General features: G+C 47.5%; 3 protein-coding genes across 3 annotated transcripts in view; all 3 read left to right on the top strand.

Moving 5' to 3' along the window:
• The window catches only part of LOC126913550 (NLR family member X1-like), a 129433-nt gene that overhangs the window by 23239 nt on the left and 91881 nt on the right, over nt 1-14313 (top strand).
• The window catches only part of HINFP (histone H4 transcription factor), a 128064-nt gene that overhangs the window by 42597 nt on the left and 71154 nt on the right, over nt 1-14313 (top strand).
• The window catches only part of CBL (Cbl proto-oncogene), a 37617-nt gene that overhangs the window by 7886 nt on the left and 15418 nt on the right, over nt 1-14313 (top strand). Inside the window, exon 3 of the mRNA XM_050714987.1 lies at nt 13166-13312. Coding sequence (XP_050570944.1) covers nt 13166-13312 — 147 coding nt within the window. The remainder of the gene's footprint in view (nt 1-13165; nt 13313-14313) is intronic.

Here is a 14313-nt window from a genome sequence, read left to right as displayed (position 1 = left end):
ACTATTGCCTTCAGAAATAGGCTAAGAGGGTATATGAAACCCTTGCCTGTGAGCTTTGTTCTGGTTAGCTGTGTGTGTGTTGTGATCATAAATAAGGAACATCTGATGAGCAAATGATAGATAGCCGTGTCAGTAAGTTCAACATCTCACCTCCTGTCCCTTCTTATTTCAGAGAGGAGCAAGGAGCAATATTTCCAGAGAGTTAAATCACCCTGGAAAAACTCCTTATTCAGTTTGCAGTCAAACTAAGTGAAAAGAGGAGGGTGGGGATCCAAATCAATGAGCTTAAACAGGACTCCAGTAGAGGATGCTTGCTGACAGAGGTGATGGGGCTTTTGGGAATTTCTAATTGTACTGTTTATGAATAAACAGCTTACCAGGGAAGCAACTGTGGTGAGACTTATAAACATAAGCGTGAAATCAGAATCACATCCAGCTAGTCTTGTTCCATCTTCCTTTGCTTTTCGCTCAGCCCAAGAATTAGCAGCTTCTGTTTTGGCACAAAGGGCGAGACGCCCTGTTCCCGGTGCTGGTAATGACTATGGTAACTTTCTCAATTCTCTAATTTTGTTGTAGAAAAGGAAGAGGTTAGGGTAGTCTGTGCATATGAATCATATGCTGATTCAAGAGAGACCTCTGCACCAGGGATGACACTTCTGCTTCAGCTGGGAATCTGATAATTACAGCACTTCCAGCATCAGGCTGCTTGCTTGTGTGGGCTTTTGGCACCTGATGACTTGAGATGCTACTCGTTTCTTTCTTCGTAAATTTAGTTAAAAGAAATTTTGCTATAAATGCACCTTTAGATTTAAAATGTTTATAATGAAGTGAATAAGCTTGACAGATTTTCTCACCTTGTTAGGAGTTGAAGGAAAACTTTTTTTTTTTTTTTTGCTTCATAAGAAGGAATGAGTTCAAATATCCAAAGCGTGGGAGAAACTTTCTGGAAGTTTGTCAGCAGCCTGTAGAGCAAACAAATATAACTTGAATCTGGTATTCATTGGAAATATACTCATGGCAGCGTGTGTGTGCGCTTATGTATATATAAAAAATCTGTTTTGCTCTTGATCTTATGCAAGCTTACTGCTAATGTTAGTCTGCAGTGTTTTGAAAACATGCCTTTAAAAATCTTATTTGGTGTACTGAATAATCGTTTTTTTCTTGACTTTCTGACATTTTTCCCGTTGTCCTTGAAGTTTCTTTCTTCCTGTCTTCCAGATTTAGCATTCAGTTTGTTTCCTGTTGTGTGTGCTGTTGTTTTCCTCCCCCAAAGGTCTCTTGCTGTAAAGAAAAGTCACTATTTTGATGTTTGCATAACTAGTGTGCAAGCTGTGCAGGTGTTTGCCGCTAGCAAACACACCAGCGATTAAAAATGATTGAAGTCTCCTTAGATTGTAGGATCGGGTTTGTCCCGATCTCTTGAGTATCAAACTTTTATTTTTATTATTTCTAAATCTGTGTGCATTTCCTCTTAAACTTCTCAGCGATTCTCCAGCACGTACCTCCATGGTGGACGAAGGCAGAACTGGAGCACGGTTGCAGAGCACCATGTCCTGTAGCTGCTTGTGCTGCCCTAAGAGCTTGTAATAGCTGCAAGATGTGTGTCATAGTGTCGAGTGTTTCGGTACACTGTGTTGTGTGTGTGGTTAGGGTAGGCTGTGTGGGAGCGTAATATGGATGCTGTTTGGTGTTTGCTTAAGGCAGGCTTAGTTTAAAACCCAGAAGTACAAATAAGATTGCGTTTGCGTATTGAAAGTTTAAGGGTGTATTTGTAAGGAGCAGAACAGAAGCCTGGATGTACGACCCTCTGATGTTGAAACTAGAGCAGAGAAGCAGAGGTGCTGAGAGCAGGGCTAGAAGAGGCTCGTGTGAACACTCGCAGCGCTCGCGGATGTGGGTGAGTCTTTGTTCCTTCAATTTTAGTCTCGTTGCAATCATAGGGCTGTTAGAAGTGAATTCAGCTCTCCTGTGTAATACCTTAACTGTCAGTGTGCTGAAAGCATCCTCCTGTTGTGGCTAACATCACAGTTAGCACGACTTCCAACGCTGTCAGCACTCGATGGCTTGCTTTCTTTTCCTGGGACTGTAACGGCCGCACTGGCTCTGTAGCAGTGCGGTTTTGACATGCAGGCCTTCACCTGAAATTGCTATGAGCTTGCACAAACTCACACTGCAGTTTTGGTGAAGGGAACCTGCCTGCTTATTATATCAGGAGAGCTTTGCAGATGCTATTCAAATTCTGCTTTAGCTCACTTGCATTTCTATTTAAAAATTAACGCTGTTGAGGGTGCTTCTAAAGCCATGCATGCATTTCCTGACTAATTAAGCACGTGTGGTAACTTCTGGTTTCTGTTTATAGACTGAGTAGGCAAGCAGATATGATTCAACTTGGTGACTTCCGAGTAGAGCTTTTGTTTGGTGGGGGTACTGCGTTATTCTTCCGAGCACTGACTGACGGTTTGGGCGCTTGTTTTGGTTGCCCTTGCTGATGGCGGTGTGCTCTCTAAAACCAGACTGTAGATTTGGGCATCTGGTAGGCCGAAACGGTAACATCTGCAGGGCTTGGTATTGGAAGCAAGTGGTATTTCAAGAGTTAAGCATTCTTAATATTCTGTCGTATATTTGCAATGAGCCAAAGGTAAGTCATTCAGTAAATAGCAGGTTTTCTTGAGGAGCACAAACATTTCGGAAACCGTTGGCTCGTATTCTTTATGGATTCACAGTGCTGCCTAATGCAGGAGGCATATAAGACTTGTCACTTTAAAATAAATAAAATGCCACCCAGAGGTGACGTTTGTAGCCTATGTAGCCGGAGCAGTGCAATAAAAGGAATTCTGTAGAGGACAATTAACAGGTCTGTATCCAAAGGAGAAAAGTGCCCAAGCATAGCCCTGAGTAGCTTGCTGGGCTGCCTACAGTGGTAAATGTGACTTCTGTGACCCCGTAAATACCGTGAATTTCTTGAGTTTACTTTTGTAAATAATGGTAACAAAAACTGGTTGAACATGTGTATCTTTTTCTTGCGGTGTGATGGTTCCATTGACTGACAATGCTGTGGCACTACTCTGACCATGCTGAACTTGCCTAAACCCTTGATTGCAGTTTAATTTAGAGACTCGGTGGTTGTCCTTTTTTTGTTTGTACTACAGAAAGCTTTTATTTCTCCAGATCTCTTACTTGCAGAGAAGAGCTGCCATTTGTCAGTTTGCCCCACTACATAAATTACTCATAGCAGCAGCTTTCTTGCAGTTTTGTAAATAGATTATACTTCATGCGGCAGGGCAGGGAAATAACTTGCTTTAAGTAGACTGGGAGAGGAATCCTCTGTTCCTTGGGAGAGGATGAATTAGGGTGGAGAACCTCGTTTTCACCGTGGAATCAACTACACTGAGGATGTTAACACAGCTTGTTATGAGGGAAAATTCAGAAGTTATTTTCTAAATAAGGTCAGCCCATTGCGAATGTTTCCACGTGAGAATGCAGTTATGTAAGCGGGAGGGTGGGGGTAGGTGAAAGGCTGAGAAGAAGTAATTACTCAGGATGTAGACTGGATGTTTAGGAAATAGCAGAAGCTATTTTGCTCGTTCAGCTTGCATACTTTAGAAAACAAACTGTTAACAAAATTAATGTATCCGCGGAGGAGAAAATGGGGTTAGGCAGGGAATGTCATAAGCCCTCTCCATGTAACGTGGAAGTGCAAATGGTTTTGGGAAGCTAGTCTGTATTTAGCTGTTGTCTTTCTGACAACAGTCTTAAAAGGATGCTGGCTCAGCAGGATTTTGTATCCTTCTCCAGCTCTAGTATGAAGACTTACTAATTTACACAGGAAAAAGCTACCAATATTTAATGCCTACTGGAAATGACCGTGCATATCCCTGAAGGGGAAGGAAATGCATGAAGAATGACTTGGAAAAAAAAATACTGGAATTTAAAGAGAAAAAGTTGGAAAACACTTGTATTATGCCGTGAACTAGGGAAGCCCTCTGGGGGAGGTTAGTGCTCTGATTGCGTATTTTGGAGAGCTCACACACATGCACTTCTGCCCAGCGAAAAAGATGTGACAGAATATGAAACTGAAGTGGTGCATGCGAGTCCTCCTTCTGTCACTTCCTTCTAATGCAGCTAGGACTTTTTTATTAACAAAACCCATTAGTGTGAAGTCTACATCTGCATTTAAATTAGAACATCTTAAAGAAAAGAACAAGCTCCAAAGCTGCCCACAAGAAAGGTTTCCTTGCCAGGCTCCAGCATATGAACACTAACTAACTGCTTATTACCCAAGAAGAAATTCATTATCATTTAAATGTTGTTGGAGAGAGGAATGTAAATTATTTCTCTTTAATTTGGCTTTCAATTGCTGGTTTAGGTGATAATTATGGAACTCAGATAAGATTTAGCATAATTGGCTTAAATTCATATTCATTTTAGTTGTCTTTGCATCCAGTTGGACCACTATCTTGAAAATCAGTTTATGGACAAAGGTAACCTTCCAGATTACTTCCTTATTGTGCAGTGAACTTTTTATTCCTGTCAGCTTCTTTGCTTTCAGACCTTATAGAATTGTAGAGTTGTACAGAAGGCTAACTCTGGGGACTTGCTTTTGTGGATGAAAGTACAAGTGCGTTGTTTAGCTGGTAGTCATTATTTTTTAAAGCGTGGATAGATTTCTCGAAGCTGGCAACAATCTGATTCTGCTTCTTGGCAACTGTGCCGTGTTTCTTGGGTGCTTGGCTTGTGTGGCAAGGGCCAAGATGCCACGTTTTGGGTTTCTGTCGATGGGAAGGGGACGGTAGTCATGGCCCTCAGTGTGTTGTGGTGGGGCCTCCTGCGGTGTGAGCTGCTGGCAGTGCCTGGTCCCGTCTAGCAGCAGGGGTGGGCTGCCCCCCTGGTACATGTCACCCACATGCTGGGACAATGTCACTCGCTGCCACCCATGGAGGGGACACCGGGGTTACGAGGGGGGAGCTGGCTGCAGCTCTCGGTTGTCTCCAGGCCAGCGCTGCCGTCTGCTGCGGGCCTGGTGGCTGCAGCTTGGAGAGCCAGCCTGCTCTGGGGTTGGCTGTTTGTAGTGGAGTATTTCTGTCATGAAATATCTTGGGTTTGGTGTTTTGACAGGATGTTGGTTGGGGGTGAAATGGTGGAGCTCACAGGCTGCCTCCAAGGAGTCCCAGGCTTCTCTGTGATAACAGAGGCCGGAGACTGAATGCGAAGTACGGAGTCTCCCCTGGGCTGAAGATGAGGGTTTTGTGCCTCCTTCCCTTTGATTGTAGCACATAGCCCCAGAAATATGTACTTTTAACTCCAGTGTAAAGAACCCAGGTACAGATATATGGCCAGGAAGTCTTGCTGTGTAGCCCCCGTAATCAGGTCAGCAGATGACGCTGGTACGTGGGTGCGAGGCTGTCCTTTGTCTTGTCAATCCTCAGGGCTCTTTCAAGACCCCACAAGACCCCACTAATCACATGTGTTGAGCTCTTTAAAAACTACTAATCGGGTCAAAGTAAGTATTTTCTTTTAAGTACTTTCTATAATACATAAATCCAGGAAAACATGGATTTTTTTTTTTTACCCTCCCAACACTGACAGACATCTAGCTTGTTAAAAATGTCAAAGTAGCATTTGTGCCTGGAGTAAGAAGTGCAGACCCTTTAAAGGCTGGCAGGTTGGTGCTCCTGGGCAGTCTGCTGTAGTGTGGTGGTCACTGCTCCAGATCAATTGCAGCCATGTGTGACTCTGCCAAGGTTTTCTGGTCACTTGCGGCGTGCTGTGTGTGACATCTGAAGGTGACTGTCACGCTCTGCCTGCAGAATTTGGTGTATTTAACTGTCTCTATATGTTGGTTGGCAAGTGTCGGGATTCAGAAGACTGTAAGGAAGCATTTTTCATGTAATAGTTTTTTGACCTGTAAAATCTAATGCACTGAAAAAGGAATTAGCCTCTAGAATTTCTTGCTGCTTTATAGGTGCAGCCGGTTCTGATGGGAAGGAGAGACTGGAAAGACATACTACATGCAGAGGTGCAGAGACTGCCTTTCAGTAGTCAACTATTGCATTTTTGGCAGTGAATATAAGACTTAATTGTGTTTTTAAAAAAAGGGGGAGTCTTCCCAGCAGCAGCAGCATGGGCTTGGAGCAGATGCTGAGGAGGTGAGGATCTGAGAATGTGTTTGCAGGCGCTCCTGATGAGGTTGTGCTGCCATCGTGCCTCCCGATGCCTCGAGCCGGGTGCTCTTGTGGGGTATATGGGGCTGAGGATACCTCGTCCCACAGCCCCTGTGTTCCTCCTGTCCCTGCTGTGCAGTTTCAGGCGGTGAGGAGCCGTTCTGCGACCAGCGGCCCCGCGCCACTCTGTGGGGTGGCTTCTGTTGAGCTAGCAATAGTTAAATGGAATTTCATTCGCTTCCTGTCTTGCACGTTTTGTTGAAAGTAGTTCCGTTGTTGCTATTTTTAAAGCTGATTACTGTGCATAGAGGACTCTGAAGCTGTCTGCGTTATAAAAGTCAGCTTGGGATCACCTCGAGCATTTCGACTCGCTGCTGATGTGAGCAGGCTGGAGTTTCGTGTTAACATGAAGAGCACACGGAAAACTTCTTGCTGGTGTGGTTGTAGGATATCAGATCCAGTTGTTCTTTCTGGAGCCAGGTGCAGCCACCTATCTGCTCAAATTGAGGCTAACTGCTAATGTCTGGTGCATAGCTGGTAACATCTGAAAAGCATGTGTTATGTGATAACCTCCTGCCTTTGTGGTTTCTGAAACGTGCATTTTACTTGTTGGGGGCTTGTTAAAAAAACTGACTTTTTTGAACTCAAATATGGAAAGTGGTTGCAGGAAGAAATACTGGCTGTTTGCAGAACCCAAAAGCTGAGGGTTTTTTTGTTTGTTTCAAATTATTAAGTACGGGAGCATATGCTTCCAGTTACCTGTATGGATACTGAGCCTGTCTCCTAAATGTCATCTGGTAACTGTATAATTACACAGTAACCCTAGAAGTGAGAGGGTAGGAAACTTGTATTTCCTTACTTCTGATGTCTTGCAGTAGTACTTAGTGAATGGCATTCTGCAATGATGAGCACACGATAGGAGATTAGAAATTCCCTGGCTGTAATTCTGCTTTCCAGCACTGCCTGTCCATGCTTCAGCTGCCTCACCTGTAAAATAAAGTAAATAGCCTACTGTTTTTTTTGCCTCTAGGAGACTTAATATGATCTCATATTGAGAAGAATGTCCAGGTCCTGAAGGAAGTTGTATCCATCAATAGGGTTGTTGATGTGGGATTTACAGAGAAGCAAGCATTAATTGCTCTGCTATTGAAATAATTATGGTGTGCTCGCAGCTCGGCGTGGGGTGCCACAGGGGCATAAGGCTGCGGTGCTGCAAGAACTGTTTTGGGTTCTGATTTGTTGGAAAAAACACAAATTTTCAACAATAGCAAGGAATAGTACAGCATTGGAGTGGTTTACCTCCGTCTGAGTAATCGTCTCAATTCCAAGGCAGTCATCTGTCTTCCTTTTACCATATAAATGTAGCATTTCTGAGGAAAGGAAGTGGTGTATCGGAGTCGTCCGAGGTGCATGTGTTAATTCTGTGAAAACAAAAACAATTAGAAACTGCGTCATTGCTTTTAGGAGCCCTGACTTTGAGTCAATGAGTTAGTGTTAAGTTGTCAGATCCTCCCACATCCTCTCTAATGCTTTTTTTCCTTAATTTTCCATGAGGCTGAATGAGCGTGCTTTGCATTTTTTTTAAAAAATGCTCGTAGTCATTTTTCCATGTACTGAGATTGCATTTCTTGCTGTGAGATGAACTTTGGGTCGTGCCCTTTTAAGCAGCCAAGTTTACCTATAGAGAGTCTTCACTTAGGTTTTGAGTAGGATGGTTTTACAGTAACTCAGGTGTCCTGATTTGAATTTTGTGCCCTCTTAGTCTTCATAATTGACTTGTAATTTACCTCTGTTTGCTGCTGTTTGTATGGAATGGGGCATTTGTGTTTTAACCAGGGCAGCTGAGTGATGTTATTTGTTTTAGGGCCATGGTGGAGGTGTGGCTGTGTTCAAGTCCTAGCTTCCCTTGAAGAATCTTTGCTGACAGCAGCCTATCCCTAAGGGTGCTGAATGTTATTAGTGCAGACCCCGTGTTCACAGGTTTTACTGAAGCCAGCAGGAGCGCAAATACAAAATCAATTTGAAAACCTGGTCTTGAATAAGGAGTGTGCACTGCAACTTCAAAAAAGTGAAGCATTTCGTAGTTGGTTGGCTTGTTGCGGCTCCTCATTCCTTCCGTACAGCGGTGTTTGTAGCATGCTTTCAGTAAAACAGCTTCACGGCCGTGGGGTGCGTCTCGAATCGTGGCACGTGGCATGGTGCTGTGCCCATCGATCTCCCGGTTGGTCTCCTCCTCGCTATATGTGAAGAGCAGGACTGCCCTGGGGATGAGTTGAGGGATGCTGGAAGAAAACAAAAGCTGTGGCTGGCAGTGGCACAAGTGGCAGCGCTGTCTTCCCATGGCCTCGAGGTAAGGATGGTGTTGGAGTCCTGCTCCAGTCCCGTTGGGTGCTGTCTGACTTGGTCACTTGAAGCCATTTAACTAATGGCATCGCTGCAACTGGAGGAGCCAATGCCGCGGTTCAAGCCGTCCTCTGCCAGTAATGGCTTTGCAACACTGAGCCCGTACATAGAAGAAAAGCTTTTGTCCAGCAAACAGGAAACGGGAAAAGAAAAATCAGCTCAGGGTCCGGGGGGAGGGAGGAGCAGCAGCGAGGAGCCTGGGGCGAGTGGGAGTGCCCGGCTGGCTCCTGCCTTCACCAGGACGCGTGGAGCACGGCCCACGGCCGGCCAGGAACGAAGCACCACGACCACAGCAGCAGAGGGAGGATGGAGGGACGTGTCCATGCACCCTGGGGAGCTGACAACGAAGCGCTGGGTACCCAAAGACACAGCCCTGCTGGATCGTCTTCCCTGGGGCAGCTCCTTGAGACCCGTGTCAAGGCAGCACGGTGTTGGGGGCTGCTGTCACTGCAGCTGGAGGGGTTTCTGCTGAAGAAATGGCTCTGTTACATCGCCTGTGCAGACGGAATCATGCCTCCGTGCTAGGGCTGCAGATGTTTCTTAGTAAAGTATTTGGTTACTGTATGGAGTGGAAAAACGGTTGGCTTTCTGAGCTTTCCCTCGTTATGTGTGTGGTTGGTTCAGTGTCTGCCAAGGTGCCGAGTGCTTAGCGTGTGTGTGTGAAACGGCGCTCGGGGGAACGGAGGAAATCCCACCCAAACCGTAGCCGCTGCTCCATCTGCGGACTGAAGCACGACACAGAAACACGCCACCGGTCCGCCTTTGAAGCTGCTGCAGGTGCCGCCTTCAGCTCGGTCGCAAGCAGCGAGGGGAGCGACTGATGTGGCTTGTGGTCCCTGGGTAACGTTATCAAAAACACTTGTGCGATGGGTGTCTGAATCCTGACTGCCAGGGGGATTCAGGCGCCCAGGTCAGCGATTCCCAGCCTGTGGTTCAGCTCTCGGTGCCAGTATTTGTGTTATTTGTGGTCTTGCTTGTTCAAGTTTGCCAAGGGGGCAAACTGCAGTCTGTAAGAAACAGGGGAGGCTGCTGGTGGCTCAAAACATCTGGGAAGCTCTGGTCATTTAGCCATTCTTTGAAAATATTACCGTGTTTTTCTGGAAAACGCTTGCTTCTGTATGGCTGAAGCAATGGGGATGAGGGCAGTTGATGTTACTGAACATAAAATAGTATCATAATAATCGAACTGATGTGCCAATAAAAAATGGTGTCTGTAACTGCAGGCTGTAAATGTCACTGTAACTGGAAGCGTTTATTTGGTCTGTGTTCGTTAACAAATGTGTAACTTGGCTCATTAAAATAAAGGAGTGCACTTGTTAAAATTTTCTTTTAGCCCAGGCTTGGCAACTGGATGCTTTATGAGGAAGCTAGCTCCTGTCACACGGCGTTGTGCAACGTGCTCTTCTGCGTGGACAGCCCCTGCTTTCCTGTTTTTATTTCCGTAGATGCAGCTCAGTATTTGCACAAAGTGCCGGTGACTTTTCAAGCTAAGAACCGAAACGGGTTGGGCGCTGGGAGCCGTTTTGGCAGCACCCCGTCCCGCGGCGTGCGCGCGTCGAGGCGTTTGTTTGTCCCCGCTGAGGCTGCGGAAGTCGGCGCTTCTCTCACCGCGCGCGGGGCTCTGCTCGCCTCGGGGCTGTGCTCGGCTCCCTGCAGGCGCTTCCTGAGCCACGGCGCAGGCAGGAGGAGGGCTCCGAGGCAGAACTGATAAGCAGCCGAACCCGGGAATCTCCTTTTTGTCTTCTGCAGAGCTAACGCTTGCTGTGTTCCCTTAGCTTGGCGCTCCTCAGTGCGTGTCCCCATCCCACCCAGGGCCTCGCGCTGTGCTGGGCAGCAGCGGGGGGGGGGGTCACTACCTGCTCTGGCTCTCCGTCCTTCTGCCGGATATTGCACACCCTCGTTTCGAGGAAATAAGCCGCTTTTCACCTCTTGGAGTGCTGTGTCAGCGCTGGCCTGCCTAACTGAAAGGATGCCGGGCGTGCCGGTGCTGTGGAAGCCGCTTGGCATCCCCCGGCGCTGCGTTACTGCCCCTTTCCTTGCTGAGGCTGCACACAGACATTGCCCACTAGCCCTTCAAGGAGACTGTTCAGAGTTTAATTCTTGTGAAGCGCTTCAGTGTTAGTGTCGAAAAGTCATTTGTGATGTTAGCTCCACTTTTATAAACTGAGTACATCCAACTCCCCTCTCTCTCTTGCTGCCTGAGTTGCGAATGCATTAAATGACTCCAACCAGCCTGCTGTTTGCTTTTCCTCCTCGCGTGGCCACGCACTGTCCTCTCCTCTGTCACTTTACTGAAGTGAGAACGTTCAGAAGAGGGCTGGGGGAGCGAGCTGTGCAGCTGGGACCTCTGATTTGCAATTTTTCTGGTGTTTGTCAGCCAAATGCGTTGTGGGGACAAGAAGGGGAACCCAGTGACTGAGACGACAACCTGCGGGCTTCCAGCTGGGGCGGCTGGGCTGCGAGCTTACCACTAAATCATCAACTCCGAGGGATCAGCTGGGGCTGTGCCTCCTCAGCTGAGCCTTCGTGGTGAATGCAGAGCTGCTCGCTGCTCCTGGGAACGGGAATAGGAAACTTCGAATTGCTCAGCCGTGCAGCAGCGTGGGGTAATGCGGGGCCGGGTTCCCCGGTAAGGGAACGCCTCGGGTCTGTGCTGCGGCTTGGGTGCGGTTGTGTTCACGTGGGGAGCTGGCATCCCGCTGTCCTCGTACAGTTCCTTGACTTGCGTAGCGTTTCCTACACGCAGGTGCCTGTCTGGTCTTTTGATTTGTATTTAAATAAACTTCCCTGAAGCAGCAGGTGAGGAATTACACTGGCAATCCGTAGGTCAGGCTGACAAAGTGGTAGGACTGGAGCTGTGGCGCACCAGGACTTCCTAACAGCCCCTCTCCTGTTAACTAACGCAGACCGGTGAACGACAAAGAACGCTTCCTGGTGGTGTTTGAGCCGAACGACCAAATCTTGTGGCTGCTTCGCAACACGTCGTGCGTCCACAGGGGAGCTGCCGAATGGAGCAGCCTCCAGAAGAGCGTCCGGGCGGTTTCACTTGGGTTCGTTTTCAGCATCTGTTGGTGTTGGACACGTGGGAAATAACACAAGCCAGGATCCCTCGCTGCGTGGCTGGCACCTCCTGCGAACGCTGAGCAGCTCTCGGTGCTGAGCCACAAAACAGCACGCTCTTGAATAAGTGAGGGTGAGAGAGGGAAGCTACTGTCAGAGGTGATTTATAGCTGTGAGTCCCGTGTGCCTTTTATAGGGTACGAGAAGTCTTTTCTAGTTACCCAGGCTGGGTTACAGCGTGCAGAAAGGGCTGGCGGTGGACGGTCACGTATCACAGTGAGCAAAGTCACCTCCAGGTGGGTTTAGGCTCCGTGGAAGTGTGGCGGGGAGCTAGGGGGCCTGAGCCCGGGTGTCTGGGGAAACAGCTGCAGAAGGGCCGGGGGCAGGTTATCGGATAGGTATTGCAGCTAGGAATGGCGCGCGTGGCACGAGGGGGATTGAAAAATGCCCAAGATGAAGCAAGTTGGGACCGCTCCCAGCAGGGTGCTAGAAACTGGTGAAGGAGCGGGGCTGGGGGAGCTGCGTTTGCTGCCAGCCTTCCCTGTCCTCGGGGGGGGGGAGGGCTTGGAAAGCGAGGTGGTAGGAAACTGCTCCAGGATGGGGTGGGCTTCCGACCCCTCTCTCAGCAGCTCAGTGTTTTGCAGCCTGCAAACTTAGCCTGTCGCGTTGCTCGGTGCCTTGACAGCCCTCTGGCCAGATCGGGTCTTCGGATGTACTGGAGAAGCAGCTCTGCTTTCCCCGAGGTACCGGTTCCTTCTGCGGTGTAGGGAAGGACCTGTCCTGATGGGGCAGAGCCCTCCTGGTACATGGATCTCATCGGGCAGAGGGACCTGGGGTGCTGATCGCTGATTTGAGCTGCCAACGCCATTCGGTTCAGCACCCTGACCCTCAAGCTTTTGTGGGAGGGTCATTACCCATTTAGAGGAAACCGCAGGTGTTTTGACCTTCCCTGGGGAGCTGGGCCCTCTGTAACTGGGAGACTTTCTCTGAGCAAAGGTACTGCTGGGGCACGGGGGGGGGCTTGGGAGGACGCTCAGCTTACGTGGTTCCAGGTGTGATTATATTAGTTGTGTGTGCTCTCACAACGAATTTTCAGACCTGACATCAAATATGTTAGTTGCGTGTGCTCTCAGAACGAACGTTCAGACCTGAGATCAAAGGTGCCTTGATGAGCTTTAGGCTCTGATTAAGCTCTTCCTTAACAGGCAGGGTCTGAGTGATGTTTCTCAATGTTCTCTCTGAGTTTGTTTCCTTTTGACGGGGGGAATTTGCCTTGGAAATAACCTGGCTGCCTCAAAGAGGTTCTGCAAGGCAGTCGTAGTGGAAAATGCCGTAACAAACGCCGACCTTGCTGATTAGCTCCGTGTGCTGGATGTGTCCTGGATGCTGGGTGACCACTCGAAAAGCGGTCCTGGATAGGAGGGGGTTTTTAGGCTGGGCTGCTTCTGGAGTTGCAGCGGGTGCTGCTTCTGCCCGGCTTGTTCGCGGTGCAAAAGCACATCTTTTCTAAAAGAAACTTCTCTTTCTGTGATCCTTTGCAGGCGTAACCTGACCAAGTTATCCCTGATATTCAGCCACATGCTGGCAGAACTCAAAGGTATTTTCCCAAGCGGCCTCTTCCAAGGAGACACGTTCCGGATCACCAAGGCAGATGCTGCAGAGTTTTGGAGAAAAGCTTTTGGGGAGAAGTAAGTCTCTAGCTGTGCTCGACCTTACGGATGTAACACCACTAGAAGTGCTGTTTCGTGACTCAGAAGAATCGTTATTGAGGTTAATCAGAGAAATTAATGCTGGGAGAGACCCATTAGGTCATTTGGTCCACTCTCTCGGGTGGGGTACAGGATTGTTCCTACTGTCTGTTTTCCAGTTTTTTGTCCTGTCTTGTTTTAAATGTGCAAAGTGATCGGTCCTTCTCCACTTTCCCTAGGAGACTGTGGTACTGTCACAAGGTTCCCTGGATTATTAAGCCTAAACGTTCCTCTCCTTAATTTAATTCCTTAACTTCTAAGTGAGCTCCACGAACTCTGCAAAATAATCTGCTTTCTTCTTCCGAAGGTTACCGTGCCCCCAGTGTTAGCTGTCCTTTAGCTAAGCCGTCCAATTAAATTCTTTCATCTTCCCTCCAATTAGTCTTCCCAATCACTTAGTCACCTTTCTTCTGGTTTCTCTGAACTTTTGTCAGTTTGCATAGTGGCTTTGTTAAGACGGAATGAAGGAGAAAGCTGAGTGCAACGTATATGTAGGTGCAAACTGTTGAAATGTCAATTTTAATTTTTTGTATCTAATACAACACCGACTAAATGAACTTCAGAGGTGTCCCCAGCAGTGTTGGGGGATGAAAGTTAACGGAATTGGGCACTGCTTTCTAGCTAAGGCATTTCACATGCAGAGGTTAATTAGGAGCTGTCAGAACAAAAAGCAGTGATATATTTACTCACGGGTACTACAGTTATCTGTAGCTAGGTGTGTTCATAACAGGTTTCTACTCCACTTGATGTTTTAAAAGAAGGAAATTATTCCTTTAAACAGGAGCCTCTGTTTCGGTTTCTGGTGATCTTACTTCTGCAGTTAATCCCTGTTTAGAGAATTGCTTGCAGCTTTTTTATTTTATGTTCTAACTGTCTAGGGCTCTACTTATTGCTACCTCCTTCTCTACTTAATGGAACGTTATGAAACTCTTATCAAGTGA

This window comes from Cygnus atratus, chromosome 22 (assembly GCF_013377495.2).
Source record: "Cygnus atratus isolate AKBS03 ecotype Queensland, Australia chromosome 22, CAtr_DNAZoo_HiC_assembly, whole genome shotgun sequence".
NCBI classification, from domain to species: Eukaryota; Metazoa; Chordata; class Aves; order Anseriformes; family Anatidae; genus Cygnus; species Cygnus atratus.
Note: the sequence above shows the minus strand (reverse complement) of the source record. Positions and strands in the feature narration are given on the sequence as shown.